At 39.3% G+C, this 20,107-nt stretch overlaps 1 protein-coding gene across 3 annotated transcripts in view; it reads left to right on the forward strand.

Annotated features, from left to right (window-relative positions):
- The window catches only part of SAMD8 (sterile alpha motif domain containing 8), a 56,604-nt gene that overhangs the window by 26,051 nt on the left and 10,446 nt on the right, over window positions 1–20,107 (forward strand). For all 3 annotated transcript variants that reach the window (XM_014592020.2, XM_006159552.3, XM_027776165.1), the window contains exon 2: window positions 12,248–12,840. In XM_014592020.2, coding sequence (XP_014447506.1) covers window positions 12,263–12,840 — 578 coding nt within the window. In that variant the 5' untranslated portion in view covers window positions 12,248–12,262. The remainder of the gene's footprint in view (window positions 1–12,247; window positions 12,841–20,107) is intronic.

Here is a 20,107-nt window from a genome sequence, read left to right on the forward strand (position 1 = left end):
TTGTCTCTCTCTGGTCAAATTAAAATAAATGAATGACTAAATAAAATTAAATAAATGATTCTTTTTTTTGGAGAGGTTTTTGCTGTAGGGAGCATGCACTTGCCAGAAAGAGAGACAGAAAGCAAGAAATCACCCTCCAGGGGAGATAGCCATGCCACAGTCCCTTCTCCAACATTCTCCTCTCAGGATCTTGGGTACGCACACACATGCGCCTGGTGTGAGTTTAAGCCACCGGGTCTAGGACTCAAACCGCGGTTGACTACATGGGAGTCCAGCAACATAGCCATTATGCTAACTGCTGGTCCCAAATAAATAATTCTTTAAAAAAAAAAAAAAGAAGGAAGGGAAAAAAGAAGAAAGGAAGGGAGAAAGAAGCCGAACTTCTCTAGTCATTACTGAAATCAAATCAAAACCACAATAAGATACCACTTTATATCTATTATAATGACTACCACACAAACACTCTCACTTAGCCCTAACTGTAGTAACGTGTAAGCAGTGGTGTGTGCTGTTGAAATGCTGTTCTCTACAGGTTGGGACCACATGGGAGGCCTAGGTTCAATTCCCAGTCCAACCTAAAGTTTGCGTGCAGTGGTACTCCTGTAATTCCCAGTGACTTGGGGAGGTTGAGGCAGGAGGATTACAATATAGTAGTGATACCTTGTCTGAAAAATCAAAAAACTCAAATAAAAAATAACAAGTATTAACAAGAATGTGGAGAACTTAGAAAATTGATATTGATAGTAGGAATGTAAAATAGTACAGCCACTGTTTTCCACAGTGGCTTTAAAAAATTAAACAGAATGGGCCTGATGGTACAGTGCTCTGTGAGGCTACTCATATAGGAAGGTTCTGGATTCATGTCTAGAAGCCTTCCTAAACACTCTGGGTGAGCATGTTCCTATGATTTGGAGCTGGTTGGAAGCTGGGAGTGGATTGCTTTGTGAAAGACCCTGTTGGGGGTACACCTCCCCCAGTCTGTCTTTGTCTCTCTTGCTCATGGAAGAAAGAAAGAAATTAGATGAAAAGCAAAAATTAAGTAGAATTACCATATGAGCCAGCAGTTCCACTTCTAGGTATATACTCAAAAGAAGTGGAAGCAGAAACTTGAACAGGTACTTGTATATCTGTGTTCAGATGAGCATTGTTCATAATAGCCAAAAGATGGAAGCAACTCAGGTGTCCATGGGCAGATGAGTAGGTAAACAGTTTGTCCATCTCCTCATTATTGGCAGTTGTTCACTGTTTCATTTCTGGTATAAATAGTGCTGCAGTGCCTTAGGTTAGACTTCTGAAAGTGGAACACCTTTGTCTAAGAATCTGAGATACTAAAGCACAGTCAGTTACATCATTGAAACTTGATCGACATTAGCGCTGGCAGGTGGTGGCATGGTGGTTAAGGTCACTGGACTCCCACATGGCTGACCTCAGTTCGAGTCCTGGATGTGCTTTTTCACTTTCCCTCTCCCTCCCTCTCACTCTGTTCCTCTCTGGTCAGATTAAAAATAAATAAAGTTAAATAATTCTTTAAAAAAAATTGATACACATTAAAAAGTATTGAATGCAAAACTTAATGCTTCTTCAAAATGTTAATTATATATATAAAGGAAACATTTTATTTTTAAGAGAGAGATTTTTGCTGTAGGGCACGTGCACTCATAGGAGAGAGACAGACAGAAAGTGATAAATCACCCCACCCCCACCCCCAGCTTGGCCATGCCACAATCCCTTTTCCATTTTCTTCTCAAGATTTTGGGCATGCACATGCATGCGCGTGCACACACACACACACACACACACACACACACACACACACAACACACACACACACACACACACAATGAGTTTTAAGCCACCAGGTCTGGGATTTGAACCAAGGTTGACTACATGGGAGTCCAGCAACTTAACCATTTAGGCCATCTGCTGATCCCTAAAGGAAACATTTTGATTTGAGATAAAATTTAAAAGAAGTATGTTCTGAAGTCACGAGTAACTAAGAAATTGCTCAAGTATCAAAGGTCAATACTGTATTATCAAGGTCCTAGAGAATAGACCATTCAAGCAGACTCTTATCAATAGGTATTAGTCAAACTTAGCTCCAAGTCATGGATAGACACCACATATGCAAAAGCAGCAGATTGTTCTGTACACAGTGAAACAAAAGATATCTTATCTTTTGGGTGGACTCCGGTTAGAAAATTTTGACGCCTGTAAAAAAATAAATGCAGTTTTTTTAAAATTTTTTTATTTTATTTATTTATTTATTTTTTTTTTTGAGAGATTTTCGCTATAGGGCGCGTGCGCTCGCCAGACAGACAGAGAGAGACATAGAGACAGAAAGTGAGAAATCCCCCCCCAGGGGGGATGGTCACGCCGCAATCCCTTCTCCTCCATTCTCCTCTCGGGATCATGGGCACGCACGCACACACGCCCGGCGTGAGTTTTAAGCCACCGGGTCCGGTACGCGAACCGCGGTCGACTACGTGGGAATCCAGCGACATAGCCATTACGCTAACTGCTGGTTCCCAATAAATGCAGTTTTCAGCAAGTAAATTTGTTTCTTTTGTCTCCAAATATAAGTGTGAAAGAGCTCAGTAAATTTTCTTCTCTTTTTTTATTTGCTAGAGGGAGTGTGTGTTCACGGGGCAGGGTGTGGGTGGTAGGGGAGAAAGTGAGAACTGCCCCCTCAGGGGGTGATGGCCATGCCACAGTCTCTTCTTCATTCTCTTCACAGTTAACCACTATTCCATGGCTGGCAGAGTACATTCTGTGATGTTCTTATTGCCATACTTGACAAAATGAAAAAAGTTTATCATAAGCCTACTAACTTTAAATCTGATATTCCTTAACATTAGCATGTAATCTTTAGTAGAAGATCTTCAATGTATCCCAGTAGAACAACCCAGATCTCTTCACAATAATATGAATAACTCATTTGTTTTGTTTTGTTTTTAAAATAATGATTTATTTTTTTATTCCCCTTGTAATTATTATTTCTTAATTTGACCAGACAGAGACAGAGAGTGAAAGGGAAAGCAAGAAAGCGAGCTGCCAGGTCCAGGACTTGAGCCGTGGTCAGCCATGTGGGAATCTAGTGCCTTTAACCACCCTGTCACCTGCTAGCCCCTAAATAACTCATTTGTGTCCTCCAACATTAAGACTACAAATACTGTAGTTAGGTTTAACAAACTAATCACAATCAGCCTGTAACTGCACAAAGATAGTGACTTTGCCCTGCCCTGCTTCCATGACTGACAAGCTGTAGGACAATCTGGCCACTACTGGAAATGGTATCTTGACTAAAAGGAGCATTGCATTCTGTGACTCACCCTTGACTCATTGTCTATGGGAGATATAGTGAGATGGTACTCAGCCTGCTTTCCAATCTTCCTCCAGTTGTCTCCTAGTACAGAGCCTGAAAAGCTAAATGTTATCCCCAGGTTTCTTGCAGTGAGAGTTCTAAATGTGAATCAAGATTCAGTCCCTAGGTGCTCATGACATGAGATGGAGAAAAGTAGGTGAACTAGGGCCCGCTTTCCTCAAGTTTGTGTGTTTGTGTATAATTCTCCAGTTTTCAGTCACTAACTTTGTGAGGGTTCAGAAACAGTTGTAGCCGCTGGGCACAGCAGTACTGGCTTCCTCATACATGTGTGACAGATGTGTGTTCTTAGTAAAGCTTCACAACAAAACAGACCATTGTGACCATTTTGAATATTGATTGATATTCAGTTTGTTGTATTAAGTACATTCATACTGTTTGGCAACCATTATCGCCATCCACCTCCAGAAATGTTTCATCTTCCCAAACTGAAATCCTGTACCCATTAGACACTAACTGCTACCACCCTCCCAACACCCACAACCCCCGTCCCTAATACTATCTGCTTTCTGTCTCAATGAATTTGACTATTCTAGATACCTCATATAAGTGTAATCATACAGTATTTGTCTTTTTGTGTCTGACTTATTTCACATAGTATGTCTTCGAGGTTCATCCATGTTGTGGCATGTGTCAGGATTTCTTTCTCTTTTTTTTGTTTTGTTTCTTTCATGAGTAAACAAATGAGAGACAGACAGCAAGCACCCCAACAGGATTTTGATGCCACTCTACCTCTAGCTTCAGTTAACCCAGATCATGGCCACACACAGGCCTTACATACTCAGGGAGGTCTCAGACATGAACACAGACTTCCCATGTGAGTCAGCCTCACAAAATACTGCATTTTACCACAGCACCACTGACTGGACCCAGAATATATTTTTTGTAGCTTTAGGTATGTATGTATGTATTATTCTGCCAAAGGGTGTGTGTGCTCACCAGAGAGAAAGGGAGAGAGCACCCTCCATGGAGAATGGTCACACTCTAATTCCTTCACCATTTCTCCACTCTTTTGGGATTTGGGGCACATATGCACACATGCCTAGTGTGTTTTTCAGGCCACTGGGGCTGGGATTCAAATCACGTTCAGCCATGTGGGCCCCAGCTTCTAGCCCGCTAGGCCATGAAACCAGCCCCAGAATTTCTTTCCTTTTTACATTTTTAAAAACTTTGCTATAGGGCACATGAGCTGGCTAGAAAGCAAAAGAGGGAAGGTGAGAAAGCATCTCCAGTGGGGTTAACCACACCATAATCCCTTCTCCTCCATCCTTCTCTTGGGATTTTTGGCATATATGCACACATGCTAAGCATATTTTTCAAGCCACTGAGTCCGGGTCTTGAACTAAGCTGTTGGTCATGTGGAATCTGGCTTCCTTAACACAGTGTCACAAGCCATCCTGAATGTCCTTCCTTTTTAAGGCTGAATAATATTTTCTCTTTCAAAGTTCTCTTCTATTTCTGTTTCTTTCTTTCTTTAAAATTTTAAACGTTTTATTATTCACAGGAGAGAGAGGAAAGAGAGAGAAAGCACCCTGAGCAGTCTCCTTATGGTACAGTCCCTTTTCCCTGGCCCTCCAGTTCTTCAGACTCTTGGGTACATGCACACACACTTGATGTGTTTTCAGGCTGACTCAGGATACAAACCCTTGGTTGGTCATATGGCTTCCAACAGTTCAGTTCATTTTGTAACCAACTATGCCACCAGGTAGTTATTTTCTGCAGTGTCTGATCAGCTGTTGATCTCATCTAGTGTATTTTTCATCACAGATAATATAATTTTTTTAATTTAATTTTATGATTATGTATTTAACTTGACCAGAGAGAAAGGGAAAGTCAGAAAGCAACCTGCCAGGTCTGGGACTTGAACCATTCAATCAGCTGGGAGTCCAGAACCTTAGCCACCACACCACCTGCTGGCCCCGGATAATGTACTTTTATCTCTATGAGTTTTATTCAGGTCTTTTATATGTCCATTTTTTATATTTAGCTTTTCAAACACATGTAACACATAATTCTCATATAAGTTAATTTCTTCATCTGCTAACTATATTATCTATGTCAGTTATTCGTTGATTTGATTGAATTATTTTTCTCCTTATTATAGTAAATAGTTTCCTGCTTTTTTGTATGCATAATAATTTTTTTTCCAATTTGCTGAAGAGAGTGGAAACATGTCCCAGTGGGACATAGTCACACTGCTGTGGAGAGCAGCCAGTTTGAAAACATGTGATGAAAACATGTGGCCTGTAGACACATGCAGAAACACGCTTTTGTAAGTTACTTTAGCAGGGCTCTTAAGAAGCATTTACATACGAAAGTTGTATTTGCCTGCTGTTAATGGTTATTTTGTTGTTGATACTCAGTACCCCATACTGCCCAATATTGAACTAAAGGAAGTCACATGTGTTTAATAGATTGTCTCTCAAAAAAGATTAGAGAAATTATATGGAGCATGTTTTCAGACTAATTGCTCTCCACACGCTGCAATCCCTCTTCCTCCCTTTCTCCATCTGGTTGGGATTTGAGGCACACGTGCACACGTGCCTATTATGTTTCAAGCTGCCAGGTCTAGGACTCAAACTGTGCAATTGGCCATGTGGGATCTGGTTCCCTTAACTACTAGGCCACAGAGCTGGTCTACCTTATAATGTTTAACTGAATGCCAGACGTGAATATTACCTGTTGGGTTCTGTATACTTCCATATTTTTATTAATACCATCAAACTTTATTGTGGGATGCAATTAAATTACTTGAAAATAATTTGATCCTTTGAGTCTTGCTTTTAAGATTTGTTAGACTGGAGAATCAAGGCAAAAACGTTTTACGGACACAAAAATGGAAAATTAATCTGTTGATAATCAATCTGTTGATGATAATGTGTTCAGTAATATCTTTGGAGTAATATGCAGGGTATCATGCTGGGAAAATTCATTTTGTATGCTGTAAAGATGGACAGTGATTAAATGTAATAATAAAAAAAATTGTTAGGCTGGATTAAAGACATGTTTAGTTTAGGGTAGGGTTTCTCAGTAGCAGACTATGATACTTTGACCCAAATAATTAATTCTTTGTGTGTGTGTGTATGTGTGTGTGTGTGTGGCTGGAGGCAAGGGAGTGCTGTGCATTATAGACTGTTTAATGTCATCTCTGACTTCTACTTTTTCTTTCTTTCTTTCTTTCTTTCTTTCTTTCTTTCTTTCTTTCTTTATGAGAGTTTTTTTGATGTAGTGCACATGTGCTCACCGGATAGAGACAGAAAGCAAGAAATCATCCCCCAGGGGGGTGGCCATGCCACAGTCTCTTCTCCCATTCTCCTCTTGAGATTTTTGGGCGTGCACACACATGTGCCTGTTATGAGTTTTAAGCCACCAGGTCTGGTACTCAAACCATGGTTGACTACATAGGAGTCCAGTGATGTAACCATTATGCCATCTGTTGGTCCTAACCTCTACCCTTCAGTACCAGTAGCATTCCTTCGGTTGTGACAACCAGAAATGTATCCAAACATTGCCAAGTGTACTAAGGAATGGGGAACATTGCCCCAGTTGAGAACCACTGCTTTGGGGTTCATTTTGCCTTACTACTTCAGAGGGTTGCTGTAAGGCAAGATCTTTCAGTGTACCCTACCCAAAACTCTCTGAATCATGGATTTTTTTTTTTTCTTTCAGTCTTGCTTTTTGGGATAGGACTTTTCTAGGCCTTGTGAGAGTACTGGGAATCCTTTGGGATGGTATTTCCTTGACATTGGTTAGTTTCTGATATATTAGTACATGGCACTGATCAGCATTCAGCTGAATATTCAAGAGAGATTCTAGGGAGATCTCTGGAGTTTTCTGTGTCTCTCTCTCCTATCCAGTATTCTGTTCCACAAACAGCTGTCCTTGACACCTCACACTCTCAGTTCCATCTGCTCACTCAGTGGTTCTGCTGGGCTCATCTGGGTTTTCTGTCCTGTACCTCTCATGACCTAGAAGCTCTCAAGGCAGTAAGGTGGGGTGGTTGGGCTCACCTTATTTATTTCCCATTTCAGGAATTTTTCTGATGTTCAGTGTCTTGAAACTTTCTTCTTGAATATTTCATCTGTATTTTTTAGGTTAGAGGGTAAATCTGGTCCTTGATATATCTTGGCCAGAAACAGAAGTCTCTTTAACTGAAAATCAATTTTTATCAATGATTGGTTGAAACTGAAAGCATTCTTAAATATTTACTAACCTAATTTCTCCATTTTATGGATTTGTCTGAAACCCGTATCTGTCCTATTCTTTGTTCAGTCTCCTGTTCCCTGTAATTCCTATGGTACAACATGAATATTACATGGACTCTAAAGCTTTTTATCATCTTTTAATACACCTCTTTAATGCAGGCTTCCACAGTGTTAGCTAAGTAGTGATTTAGTATGGGCCTCTAATGATTATGTGCTAGCATACAATTAAAGGATGTGCTCTGACCTGATGAAGCAGAACAGTAGTATGTGTCATGCTTCCAGGGCTTTCCCACAGCAGGCTCAAAGACTTCCAGGAGGCTCCACCACATATGAGAACTCCTATTTTCTAGTGGCCAAAATGTTCGCATCAAAGCTGTTTAGGCTGATTGAGATCATAAAGAACTAGTGAGCTAATACAGAAAAAAAAAAAAAAATGAAAGAAGCACCATTGTAAGCAGAGTATGAGATGAAACTATACTGAAGAATAATGCTACAAGGATGGGAGTGACCTGGAACCCATTGGTGGTAAGCTGTTAGAGAAAGGGGATAGGAAGCAATATAGAGATAGAATGACCGAAGAAACGCGGCCTTGTTTTATGTGAGATGAGCTTTACCATCACTACTACAGAGTTTGTAGCATGTGCTTGTTAGTATTCAAGGACGAAGTAATTTTGCTCAAGCTTACCTTTGGGAAAAGTACTCGGTGGTTAGGGTGAAACTATCTAGTATGTATGTGAACTAAAATATAGCAAAATCATATTTCTAATGGAATTGTTTATATGATATTTAATAAATAATAGAAAACAATATATAATATACCAATATGTAAGTTCCCTGTGTTAAAGTGAATAAATGAAAATTCCTTGATGATATACTGTAACTAAAAAGAGTGAAATAAGAATTTTTGTAACTTTACAGTATATAATAATTAGACAACTGTTTAAAATATATAGACTTGTTGAAGATGGAGGTAATGTTAATTTCTAAAACTGAAAAACTATATGGATTGATAATGTTAAATTATATTAAATATATTAAGATATCTATTTGGAAACAAAATATGATGTAAGTCTTTCAAAAAACTAAGATGGCTTTTTAGTAATTAAGAGATAAATATCTAATGACTAACTGATATTTTCATGGCATTTATCTGTAGGACAATTTTATCCAAGTGTATTTCTTATTTTCTGAATAGTTCTAATGATACAAGTGGTGCTCATGTAGTTAATGTCTGCCTTTGCCAAGTGATTATGTAAGTCTGTGTGATAAAAGTTTGTGTTGGTAGAAGAATGTAGGACAGTTTCAACTTTTTACTTACCTCCACATAGGGAAGCAGAAGGTCTTCGTTGCTAAGAATCATGTCGGAAGGTAGTGATAGACACCAAAATCAGAAGTTACACATCTGGGAGGAGAGGAAGTTATACATCTGATAGCACCCAGGGCATCCTGAAGGACATTCATTTGTCCTACAGAATAATTCTTTTGTATTAATATTTTGTTTGCTTTTTAAAGGATTTATTATTTTAGTTTTTTGTCATAGGCCATGTATGCTTGCTAGAGAGACAGAGAGACAGAGAGAGGGAAAGTGAGAAATTGCACTCTGGGGGAATAGACATGTTGCAGTTCCTTCTCCTCCATTCTCTTCTCAAGATTTTGAGCACGTACACACATTTACATGCACCCGGTATGATTTTCAAGTTGCCTGGTCCTGGACTCAAAGAGGACCATGCATGTGGGAATCCAGCACCTTAATGACCACCCCACTTGCTGGCCCTAAAAGAAACTTTTTAAAAATAAAGTTTAATGTATATGTAGAAAAACATAGGTCATTGGTATACAACTTGAATTTTCACAGAAAGAACATACCTGTGTGACTAATATCCAGATTAAGAAGAATATTTGTATTGGAATTTTTTTTTTTTTCCCAAGCTTTGGTGTAGGCACATGACGGTCATATCATTTCTTTTTTTTTTTTCTTTCTTTCTTTCTTTTTTTTTTGCTTTGAATTTTACCTACCATGTTTTTTTTTTTGCTTTTTTTTTTTTTTTTTTTTTTCAAAAAAAAGAAAAAGCATTTCGGGGACCAGCAGATGGCACAATGGTTACTTTGCTATATTCTCACGGAGTTGACCATGGTTCGAGTCACGGACCTGATGGCTTAAAACTCACATGAGATCCTAAGAGAAGAATGGAGGAGAAGAGATTGCAGTGTGGCCATTCCCCATGGGGAGTGATTTCTTGCCTACTGTTTCTCTGTCTCTCTGGTGAGTGCATGCAGCCTATACCAAAAATCTGTCTCTCAAGGGAAAAAAAGGCTTTTTGAAAGGAAATACAGTCTTTAGAGATCTGGAAAATGTCAGGAAACCCATAGGCTTCAGTGGTTGAGAAAGGAGTTTTAAGAAATAGGTTTTGGGCTAGCCAGATGGCATAGTGGTTAAGAGAGCTGGATCCCACATGACCAACCACACCGTTCTGTCCTGGACCTGAAAAAACACAATGGGTGCTTGTGCATACTTGCCCCAAATCCCAAGAGGAGAATGGAGGAGAAAGGGCTGTCGCATGGTCATCCCTTGCCAGTGGGGATGCTTTCTCAACACCCCCTCCTGTGAGCTCACACACCCTACAGTAAATTTTTTAAAAAACAATTTTTTTTCCCATGCAGGCCTTTGTCTCCCATTTGTCTGATATATAAAACTGATATAGGCCAAAGTAATTGCAAGTTTTACAATAGAAAAAGAATATAAACAGAGCTATGTGGGACCAAATAGTAAAAATTATTAGTAGTTTTTCAAACATAGTGTGTTACTGGTCTTGTATAACCACAGTATGAAGTTTTGGGTCATGACATTTTTGAGTACATTGAAATGTCATTTTTAACAATTTTTGTCATTAAAATCTCGGTGACAGTTATGGATGAAATGCTTTATTCAGTTCTGTCATTGATATTCAAGACATAGAGGGGCCAGCAGATGGTATAGCGGTTATGTCACTTGACTCCTACACTGCCAACTGCAGTTCAAGTCCTAGACCAGGTGGCTTGAAACTCACACTGGGCTCTTGTGCATGTGTGCCCAAGATCCTGGGAGGAGAATAGAGGAGAAGGGATTGTGGCATGGCCACCCCCCGCCCCTGGGAGGTGATTTCTCACTTTCCCTCTCACTGTATCTGTCTTTCTCTCCCCTCCACACCACCCCAGTACACATGCCCTAAGGCAAAAACTTCTAAAAAAAAAAAGACAGAAGGAACTGAACCATTATTAAGATTCAAACTTATATCTAATGTAAAGTAGAAAGCATTATGTGGTAGTAGATAGAAATATGCCTAATCTGGGGCTGGCAGGTGGCATGGTGGTTAAGGGCGTTGGACTCTGACATGGCTGACCACGGTTCGAGTCCCGGACCTGGAAGCTTACTTTCTCACTTTCCCTCCCCCCACCCCTGCTCTCTGCCTCTTGCTCTCTCTCTCTCGCTCTGTCCCTCTCTGGTAAAATTAAAATAAATAAATAAAGTTAAATAAAATAATTCTTTAAAAACAAAAAGAAAAGAAAAGAAATATGCCTAATCTAAAAGGTTTCCTGAATTGCAATTACTTTGCTTTTGTGCCCTTCCCCCCAGGGTAGAGAGATACTTTTTCCATGAACTTGGAAGATTTCAGAAAGAAGTAAAATAATTTTATTTATTTGTTTGTTTGTTTGTTTGTTTGTTTTGCATATAACAAATCTTTCTGTGTAGCTCATTTTATGAAAAGTATTAAAATACGGAACCAGAAGATGGTGTAATAACTATGTCGCTGGATTCCCACATGGTTAACCATGGTTTAAGTCTCGGACCCAGAGCCTTAAAACTCAAACCAGGAGTGTGCATGCATGCCTGCCCAGAATCCCAAGAGGAAAATGGAAGAGAAGGAATTGTGGTGTGGCCACAATGGTGTAGTGTGGAGGAGAAGGATTGTGGTATCACCCCAGGGGGGCAATTTTTCGCTTTCTGTCTCTTTGGCTAGCACTTGTGAGCTATAGTAAAAAAATCTCTCTAGAAATTAAAAAAAAAAAAAGTATTAAAGTGAAATTCTTTTATTTTTCTCTCTCTCTCTCTTTTTTTTTGGTGAGGTTTTCGCTGTAGGTCGCGTCCGCTCGCCAGACAGACACAGAAAGCGAGAAATCACCCCCCAGGGGGGATGGTCATGCCGCAATCCCTTCTCCTCCATTCTCCTCTCGGGATCTTGGGCACGCACGCACCCGCGTCCGGCATGAGTTTTAAGCCACCGGGTCCGTGACGTGAACTGCGGTCGACTACGTGGGTGTCCAGTGACATAGCCATTATGCTGACTGCTGGTTCCCAAAGTGGAATTCTTTTTTCAGTTGTTCTTAACTATAGACTTTTTAATTGAGTTATGGCCAGTAGGGCTATAGAAAAGCCATATGCAAAGTACTTTCTGTAAAAATGTTTCATCATTAGCCTTTCATCTGCTATTGAGATTATATGCATAAAGTTTTAAAATATTAGTCTATTGAAAACCACTTGGTATTAAATTTTTTTTTCTTCTACTCTAGAAGCCAATAAAGCAATATAGGTAAATTACTGTTTCTGGTATGTTTATGTGGTCTTCAGAGAAGTTGTTAGAACACACTGACTTTTTTGTTTTGTTTTCCTCTTTTCCCTTTACAGGCAGTGGAGGAGGAAATGGCAGGTCCTAATCAACTCTGCATTCGCCGCTGGACTACCAAGCATGTAGCTGTGTGGCTGAAGGATGAAGGATTTTTTGAATATGTGGACATTTTATGCAATAAGCACCGACTTGATGGAATCACATTGCTCACGTTGACTGAGTACGATCTCCGGTCTCCTCCTCTGGAAATCAAAGTTTTAGGGGACATTAAAAGGTTGATGCTGTCAGTCCGAAAATTGCAGAAAATACATATCGATGTTTTAGAAGAGATGGGCTACAACAGTGACAGTCCCATGGGTTCCATGACCCCTTTCATCAGTGCTCTTCAGAGTGCAGACTGGCTCTGTAATGGGGAGCCTCCACATGACTGTGATGGACCCATCACTGACTTGAATTCCGATCAGTACCAGTACATGAATGGGAAAAACAAACATTCTGTTCGAAGATTGGACCCAGAGTACTGGAAGACCATACTGAGTTGTATATATGTTTTTATAGTGTTCGGGTTTACATCTTTCATTATGGTTATAGTCCATGAGCGAGTGCCTGACATGCAGACCTATCCACCACTCCCAGATATATTCTTGGACAGGTAAGCTTTGTTTCTAGTTGCTACATTTGTAGAATGTTGGTATAATAACATCAGTGATAATATATTTATGATTATGTTGTTTGTTGTCACGATTGACAAATACTTTCCATTTGCTTTATTTGGTGATATAAAAAGGCATGCTTTGATGTCACCTTTTCCATATAGAGTAAATTAGGCCTTAATCCTAGGGAAGTGCCTAATTGATTTTTCTACAGGTGTAGCTCCTTGGATAGTTCAGATTTTAATGCTGTTTGTAATAAACATCATTTTTGGAATGATGTTTGTAATAAATGAGACTCAGTGGCTTTTTTTTAGTGATAAACAGGGTTCTGTTTTTCCAGAAATATAGGTGTTCTCTTATATCACCAAAGGAATTGGAATTATCACAAACAGTACAATGGACTTATAGTTTTCTCTTATTATTACATACTAACACATTAAAAAGGAATATAGTATATGTATAATATATGAAAAGTAATAATAGAACAATAAACACTCAGGACTATTCTTGTATTTGTGATTTTTTTTTTTAATTTAAAGTGCTCTTGTTAGTTTTTATAAAAGTTTTTGCCTTGCAGCATATGTGTTTTTTTAATGAAATCCATTTAAACTGTCCATATTTACATAGAATAAGCTGGGTCTATAGCTCGGCTACTAGGGAGGCTGGGAAAGGAGGATCACGAGTCCAAGGCCAGCCTTGGCAGTATAATGAGACTCTGTTTCTAAAAAGAAAAATAAGGGGGAAAAGCTGGTAAAATAACACACACATCACATTTTCCCCCCTTTCAATCTGCAACTAAAACTAAAGAGTTCTTTGTTTTTATTTTTTGAATTATAAGCCCACAGGATGGTGTGAACAACAGAAGACAAAATAGCTATTCATTTTTGGAAGTTCAAAAGTGGATGAATGAGTAGCAACTAGCAAACCTAAAATAACCTACTAAAATAGCAATGGGGAAAACTGTGAACCAACCCAATTTATATTGTAGATTTCTCTAAGCTCTGGATACTGGAGCTGAAGGGGTGATGCTAAAATAAGGAGAATTTATTAAAAACTGTTTTTGCTTTTAGATTCCTTTACTTCCTTTCTTGTTCTATACAGTTTTCCCAACTGTAAACAGATGACCCTAAGGAAATAAGGAAGAAAGCATGTGGATATCTGGGAAAAGAGTACTCTAGGCAGGGAAATAGACAGGTGCAAAAATCCTGAACTGGGAATGTGCCTGGCATTTTTAAAATTAATTATGTATTTAATTTTATTTATTATGATTATTTTTTAACTTGCTATGGTACACAAGCACTTACCAGAGAGAGACATACAGAGAGAGGGAAAGTGAGAAAGCAAGCCACTCGTTCCAGGATACAAACTGAGGTAAGCCACATGGGAGTCTAGTGCCTTAACCACCATGCCACCTGGTGGCCACTTTACTGGCATATTTAAGCAAGGATGAGTCAGAATTGGGGAGAGCAGTTGGAGATGAGGTCTGAGAAGAGACTCAAACTCAGATTGTGTAGGGACTTGGAGACCATCTTGAGGACATTAACTTTCAGTGTAAGTGAAAACAAAGCCATTGGAGAGGATTGAAATGAAGAGGGTAATGTAACTTCTGTGTGTGTGTTTTTTTTTAATTAATTTTTTTTTATTAACAAGGGCACATGTACTTGATGGAAAGAGACTACAAGAGAAGGGGAGAAGGTACCCCAATTGGGGCATGGTCAGTCTGTTATCCTTCCTTCTTCAACTTTCCCTCCTTTTAGGATTTTGGGCATGCATATACACACGTCTGGTGTGTTTCTCAAGCCACTCGGTTTTGGATTCAAACTGTGCTATGGGCTATGTGGGATCTAGCTGTATTAACCACTAGGCTACAAAGCCAGCCCCTAACTTTTCATTTTAAAAGATTCTTCTAGTTGTTGTATTAAGAATAGGGGTAGGTTGGGAACTAGTTAAATTATTGAATTTTCTGCAGGGAAAATGATGGATTGATTAGGTAGTGTGAGAGATGATGGGGAAGAGTCTAATTCTGCGTATATATTTAAAGTAGAGCTAACAGGATTTGCTGATGAAATTGGATATTGGGTATAAAAGAAAAAGAGAAGTCAAGGATTATTCCTGGATTTTTTTTACCTGTGCATCTGAAAGGATTTAGTTGCTATTTACAGAGATGGGAAAACTGGGGGAGGAGCTGACTTCGAAAGAAAATTAAGGGTTTGGTTTGAGACTTGTCAAGCTTGAGGTATTTTACACCAAGTCAAATGTCAAGTAAGAGGTGGACATAGAGTTCAGAGAGAGATCTAGGCCAAGATTTGGAAGTTATGGGCATAAGTCAAACCTTGGTGCTAGCTAGATAAGGTTTCATGCTGCTCTCCTGTCCCCTACCTTCACAGCCAGCCAGGATTACAGGCAAGTGTACATGCACACAGCATGCACAGATCAACCCAGGAACCAAACTCTTATCTTCCACATGGCTACAGCATCATGGAGTGGTGTGCTACCACTGTATCACCACAGCGGCCGCTTACGTTTTCTTGCACATTAATACTCCCAACATTCAGCAGCTGCATCTCTTTGTTAGGGGGTTGTCAGAGAGTTGCTCTTGGGCTGTTGGGATACATTTTGCCTGCTAGAAAAGAAAGCCAAAAATGCTTGGAAATTTGTATCCCTTAAGCAACCATCCTTAATAAATGATTGATGAGGTGGGATATAAATATTTCATTTCTCTTTGTTGTAATTAGAACATTTAGATTGGACCTACATTGTCCCAAATTCCGCATATGTTTTAGCCAAGGTTACCCTTTCTAAGGTTCCCCACAGGGTTTCTTTAATGTCTCACCTTTGCTTTGCTTCCTTGCTCTCAATCTCATGTCCTCCTAGCTTTTGGATTTTCCTTGGGAGCACTTCTTGTAAGTCACTTTTACGTTGATCTTTGTTTCAGGCTCTGTTTCTGAAACTTATTTTACATAATCTCATGAGCTTCAACACATTATAAACAGGAAGTTAGGAGACAGGTATGTTTCTAGAGGCAGGCCCAGCAACAGCAATGAAAAGACAGCTCATAACCGTAATAGCAAGAGAGGAAATAGAAGCACTATAAAAAGCAAACATAAATAATAGAAAAACCACATCAATCTGGAATTTAACTGCCCTTCATTTCTCAGTAGTCCCTGAGGTCATTAGACTGTGTAGAGCTTAATAGTCAGTGTTCATACTGATGATTCTGAACTAACGAAGGAAATTAAATTTCAGGGGAAAAAAAAGGCTTATACATGTATAATGAATTTTTAAAAGGTTTGCATTGAAATAAATATAAGGGATTGAATACACATTTGACATGTTCCTTGTGATACTTCACTAACATGACAATAAAAGAGAAATAAACTATAATCCCTCGAAGGCAAAAATAGTGATAATAATGTAAGTTTGGAAAGTAGATAGCTAGGTGCCTGTTGTGAGAGTCAGGTGGGAGTGGCAATGCCCAAGAGGTGAGTTTATTTGTACTATGGAACTCCAGAAAATCAACAGAAGGCACCAGGCATCACTCAGTGCCAGGGACAGAGAAATCCACAATTTGATCAAGCTTAGTCCATGCACACAGAATGTCTTTTTTTTGTTGTTTAGGTATTTCAATGCCGATTATGAATCATCAGTCAGAAAAACCATATATTTAAGGAAAACAGACCAGTGCAAACAGAAGAAAGGAAATTGGGAAACATAAAATAGTTAACAGAAGAGCATTTAAGATAATAATAATAATCATTCCTATTCTCGGTTCAGAAATTTGCTTTCTATAAGACAGTAGGGACTACACAAAAGGAAAATTCAGGGCCAGCTCTGTGGCTTGATGTTTGGGGGAGCCAGATCCCACAAGGTCCACTGGTATGGATCCTGTCCCAGCCCCAACAACCTGAAAGACAAGTTAAGTGCATGTGTGTGCATGCCCCACATCACAAAAGGGGAGAAATGGAGAAGAAGGGATTGTGGCTTGACCATGCCTCACTAGGAAGTGCTTTCTCTTCCTCCCTCTGTCTCTCTGTGTCTGGTGAGTGTACATGCCCTCTGGCAAATTAAAAAAATTTAAAAAGAGAGACCAGCAGGTCGTGTATGTAGCAGTTAAGGTGCTGGACTCCCTTATGACCCCTGTGGTTAGAGTCCCAGACTGGGCATATGTATGTGCATGCCCAGAATTGTAAAGGAGAATGGAGGAGAAGGGATTGTGGAGTGGTCATCCCCCCCGGGCATGATTTCTTATTTACTTTCTCTGTCTCTCTCCTCTGTCTTTCTGGCAAGCACAAGTACGCTATAACAAAAATCTCTTTAAAACAAAACAAAACAAAAACCCAGAGGACTATGTGGTTTGTGTCTCGGATCTGGTGATTTGAAAAACATACCAGGTGTTGGTGCATGCGTGCGCATGATCTTAAGAGGAAAATGGAGGAGGGATCGCAGCATCACTATCCCCCCTAGAGGGTGCTTTTTCAGTTTCTCTCTCACTCTCTCTCTCTTTGTTTCTCTGGTGAGCACACACACGCTATAGCCAAAATTTAAAAAAATAAAGAGGACATATGGGATTCAGGAACTCCATATAGGAAAGAGGAATCCCCAAGATAAAAGTTGAATTTTATTCCAAGAAAACATCATGAAGAAAGACTAGAAAATATGATTATTCTTAATCAGAGTTAGAAAGAGAAGAATTCTAAGAATTCTACCTAAAGAAAAATTGGAATTGAAATAATTTGTGGATGAATTAGTGATAGGCACACAGGAAATAACAAACTGAAAAAAAATGTATTTGTCAGAGTCAGAGAATTATAAGAAGTTGTACAAGAAATAAATTTTTTTTTTAAATTTTGTTTTAGGATGCTGGCGCTTGTGCTTGCAAGGGGGAGGGAAGTGAGAAAGTACTCCCCAAGGGGGATGACAAAGCTGTAGTCCATTTTCCTTGGCATTTGGGGCAGGCATACACATGCGCCCGGCTTATTTTTCTTTTCTTCCTTTTTTTTTTTTAAGGTTTCTGCCATAAGGCATGTACACTCGCTTCCTCTCTAGAGAGAGACACAGACAGGGAAAGTGAGAACTCACTCCCTGGGGAAATGGCACACTACAATCCCTTTCCCTTTCAAGATTTTGGGTACACACACGTGGCCAGTGTGATTTTCAAGCTACTGGGTGTGGGACTCAAACTGCAGTTGACCATGTGGGAATCCAGTGCCTTAACCACCTCACCACCTCCTGGCCTACACCTGGCTTGTTTTTCATGCCTTTGGTTCTGGGACTCGAACTGCACAGTTAGCTATGTGGGATCCAGGCACCTTAATCACCACACTGCCTGCCTGGCCCAAGAAAGGAATTTAATAATCTCTCTACTGATGGTATTGGATTGTCAGAAAAGTCATTACATATTTTTTCTATGCAAAAAATGGGTCATGACTTTTCCAGTGATCCAATATTTACAAACTTACATTAAGTAAAAGCCAATTAAAAAAAAAAGTAAAAGCCAATAACTTCTTTAATTAGTATTGTGAAATAATATTAAGAGCATGAGAGAGTAAGTACATATGGATGACGGGAGTGTGCCACTGAAAGACAGTGCCAGATGTAACGGCTGGATGAGTACAGTGGTTGCCTCTGAGAGCAAGAATTAGGTTTGTTTTGGGGATGGGACAGAAGACTTATTTTTATCATAAGCATGGTAAAACTACTTTAACTGCATACTGTGTATATTAAAAACTATATATTGTTTTTAAAAGGTGTTTATTTTAAAAGTTTAAAGTTTTAGAAATCATTTAAAGGAAACTGTTTTATTGGAAAATTTCTGTAATGTGAAATAACTCTTTTCCTAGTAATCCTAGATAAATACATTAAAAATACATAGGATGGGGACCAGCAGTTGGAGTAATGGCTCTGTCACTGAACTCCCATGTAGTTGACCGCGGTTTGAGTCCTGGACCCGGTGGCTTAAACTCACACTGGGCGCATGTACATGCGTGCCCAAGATCCTGAGAGGAGAATGGGGGAGAAGGGATTGCGGCGTGGCCATCCTCCCTGGGGGGTGATTTCTTGCTTTCTTTCTGGCGAGCACACGCACCCTATAGCAAAAACCTCTCAAAAAAAAACATAGGATGAGTCTTTTTCACATCCAAAGTTCCTAAATGAAGATGCGTAACTCTCTTCAGTTAGTCTCAGTAAGGTTAAGAATAGTCTGTTAATATCTTTTATTTCAGATTTCACATTTTCTTTTAAAAATATCTTTATTTCCTTAGTTATAAAATTAACAAATGCCATTATGTAAAAGTTTTCAGTGGTAATATATGACTATAGAAAAATAAAACTATCATAATCCTAAGCATACAGAGATGACTTATTTGGACTGTTACATTTCGATCTTCTTCCTCCCTTCCTCCCCTCCTCTTTTTTCTTTTAAAATAAAAAATATATATGATCTGTCTTTAACTAGTGGATAACCACAGGAACTCTGGATTTGGTGATGAGAAAAGAAGGGTAAATGGAAAAGAAGAAAATAGGGATCTAAAATAAAAGGGGCCAGAGATAAATATACTTTAATTTAAAAAAAAAAAAGAGTCAAGTTCAATTTCTGATGGTCTGAATTCTGAAATGAATACATTATGCAAAAAGGAAGTTTTTCTGCCATTTTCTTTTGTGGGCAGCCCTGTTTCCAGGTTTGCTATCCCGTAGGATGGGGAAAAATGGTTGTTGCTTCTTTACCAAGAACCGTGATGGGGAATCACAAACAACAAACAGGTTCTGATAAATGGGGTGCTGTTTAAAACAGTATTTTTACCCCAGTTCCCCAGAATTATCTCCTGAAAGAGGTCAAAGTCAGGCCACCAGGTGGCATGGTGTTTAAGGCACTGGGTCCCACATAACCGTCATCATGATTCAAGTCCTGAACCCAGCTGCTTGAAAGACAGGCCAGGTACATGTTGGTACGTACCCAAAATTCCAGGAGGAGAAGGGATTGTGGTGTGACCACCTCCCCCCCACCCCCACCCCTGAAGGGGCTCACTTTCCCTCTCTCTATCTCTCTCCAGAAAGCTCATGCAGCCTGCAATAAAAATCTTAAAAAAAAAAAAAAAAAAAAAAAAAAAGAAAGAAAGAAAGAACAAGTAAAGAAAGAGAGAGAGAAATAAACCAAGCCGCCAGGTCCAGGACTGAAACCATGGTTGGCAATTTGGTGCTCCAGTGCCTTAACCACCATGCCACCTGATGGCCCCAGTTTTAAGGTCTATTACAAGAATATTTTATTGG

This window comes from Tupaia chinensis, unplaced genomic scaffold, assembly GCF_000334495.1.
Source record: "Tupaia chinensis unplaced genomic scaffold, TupChi_1.0 Scaffold000635_1, whole genome shotgun sequence".
NCBI classification, from domain to species: domain Eukaryota; kingdom Metazoa; phylum Chordata; class Mammalia; order Scandentia; family Tupaiidae; genus Tupaia; species Tupaia belangeri.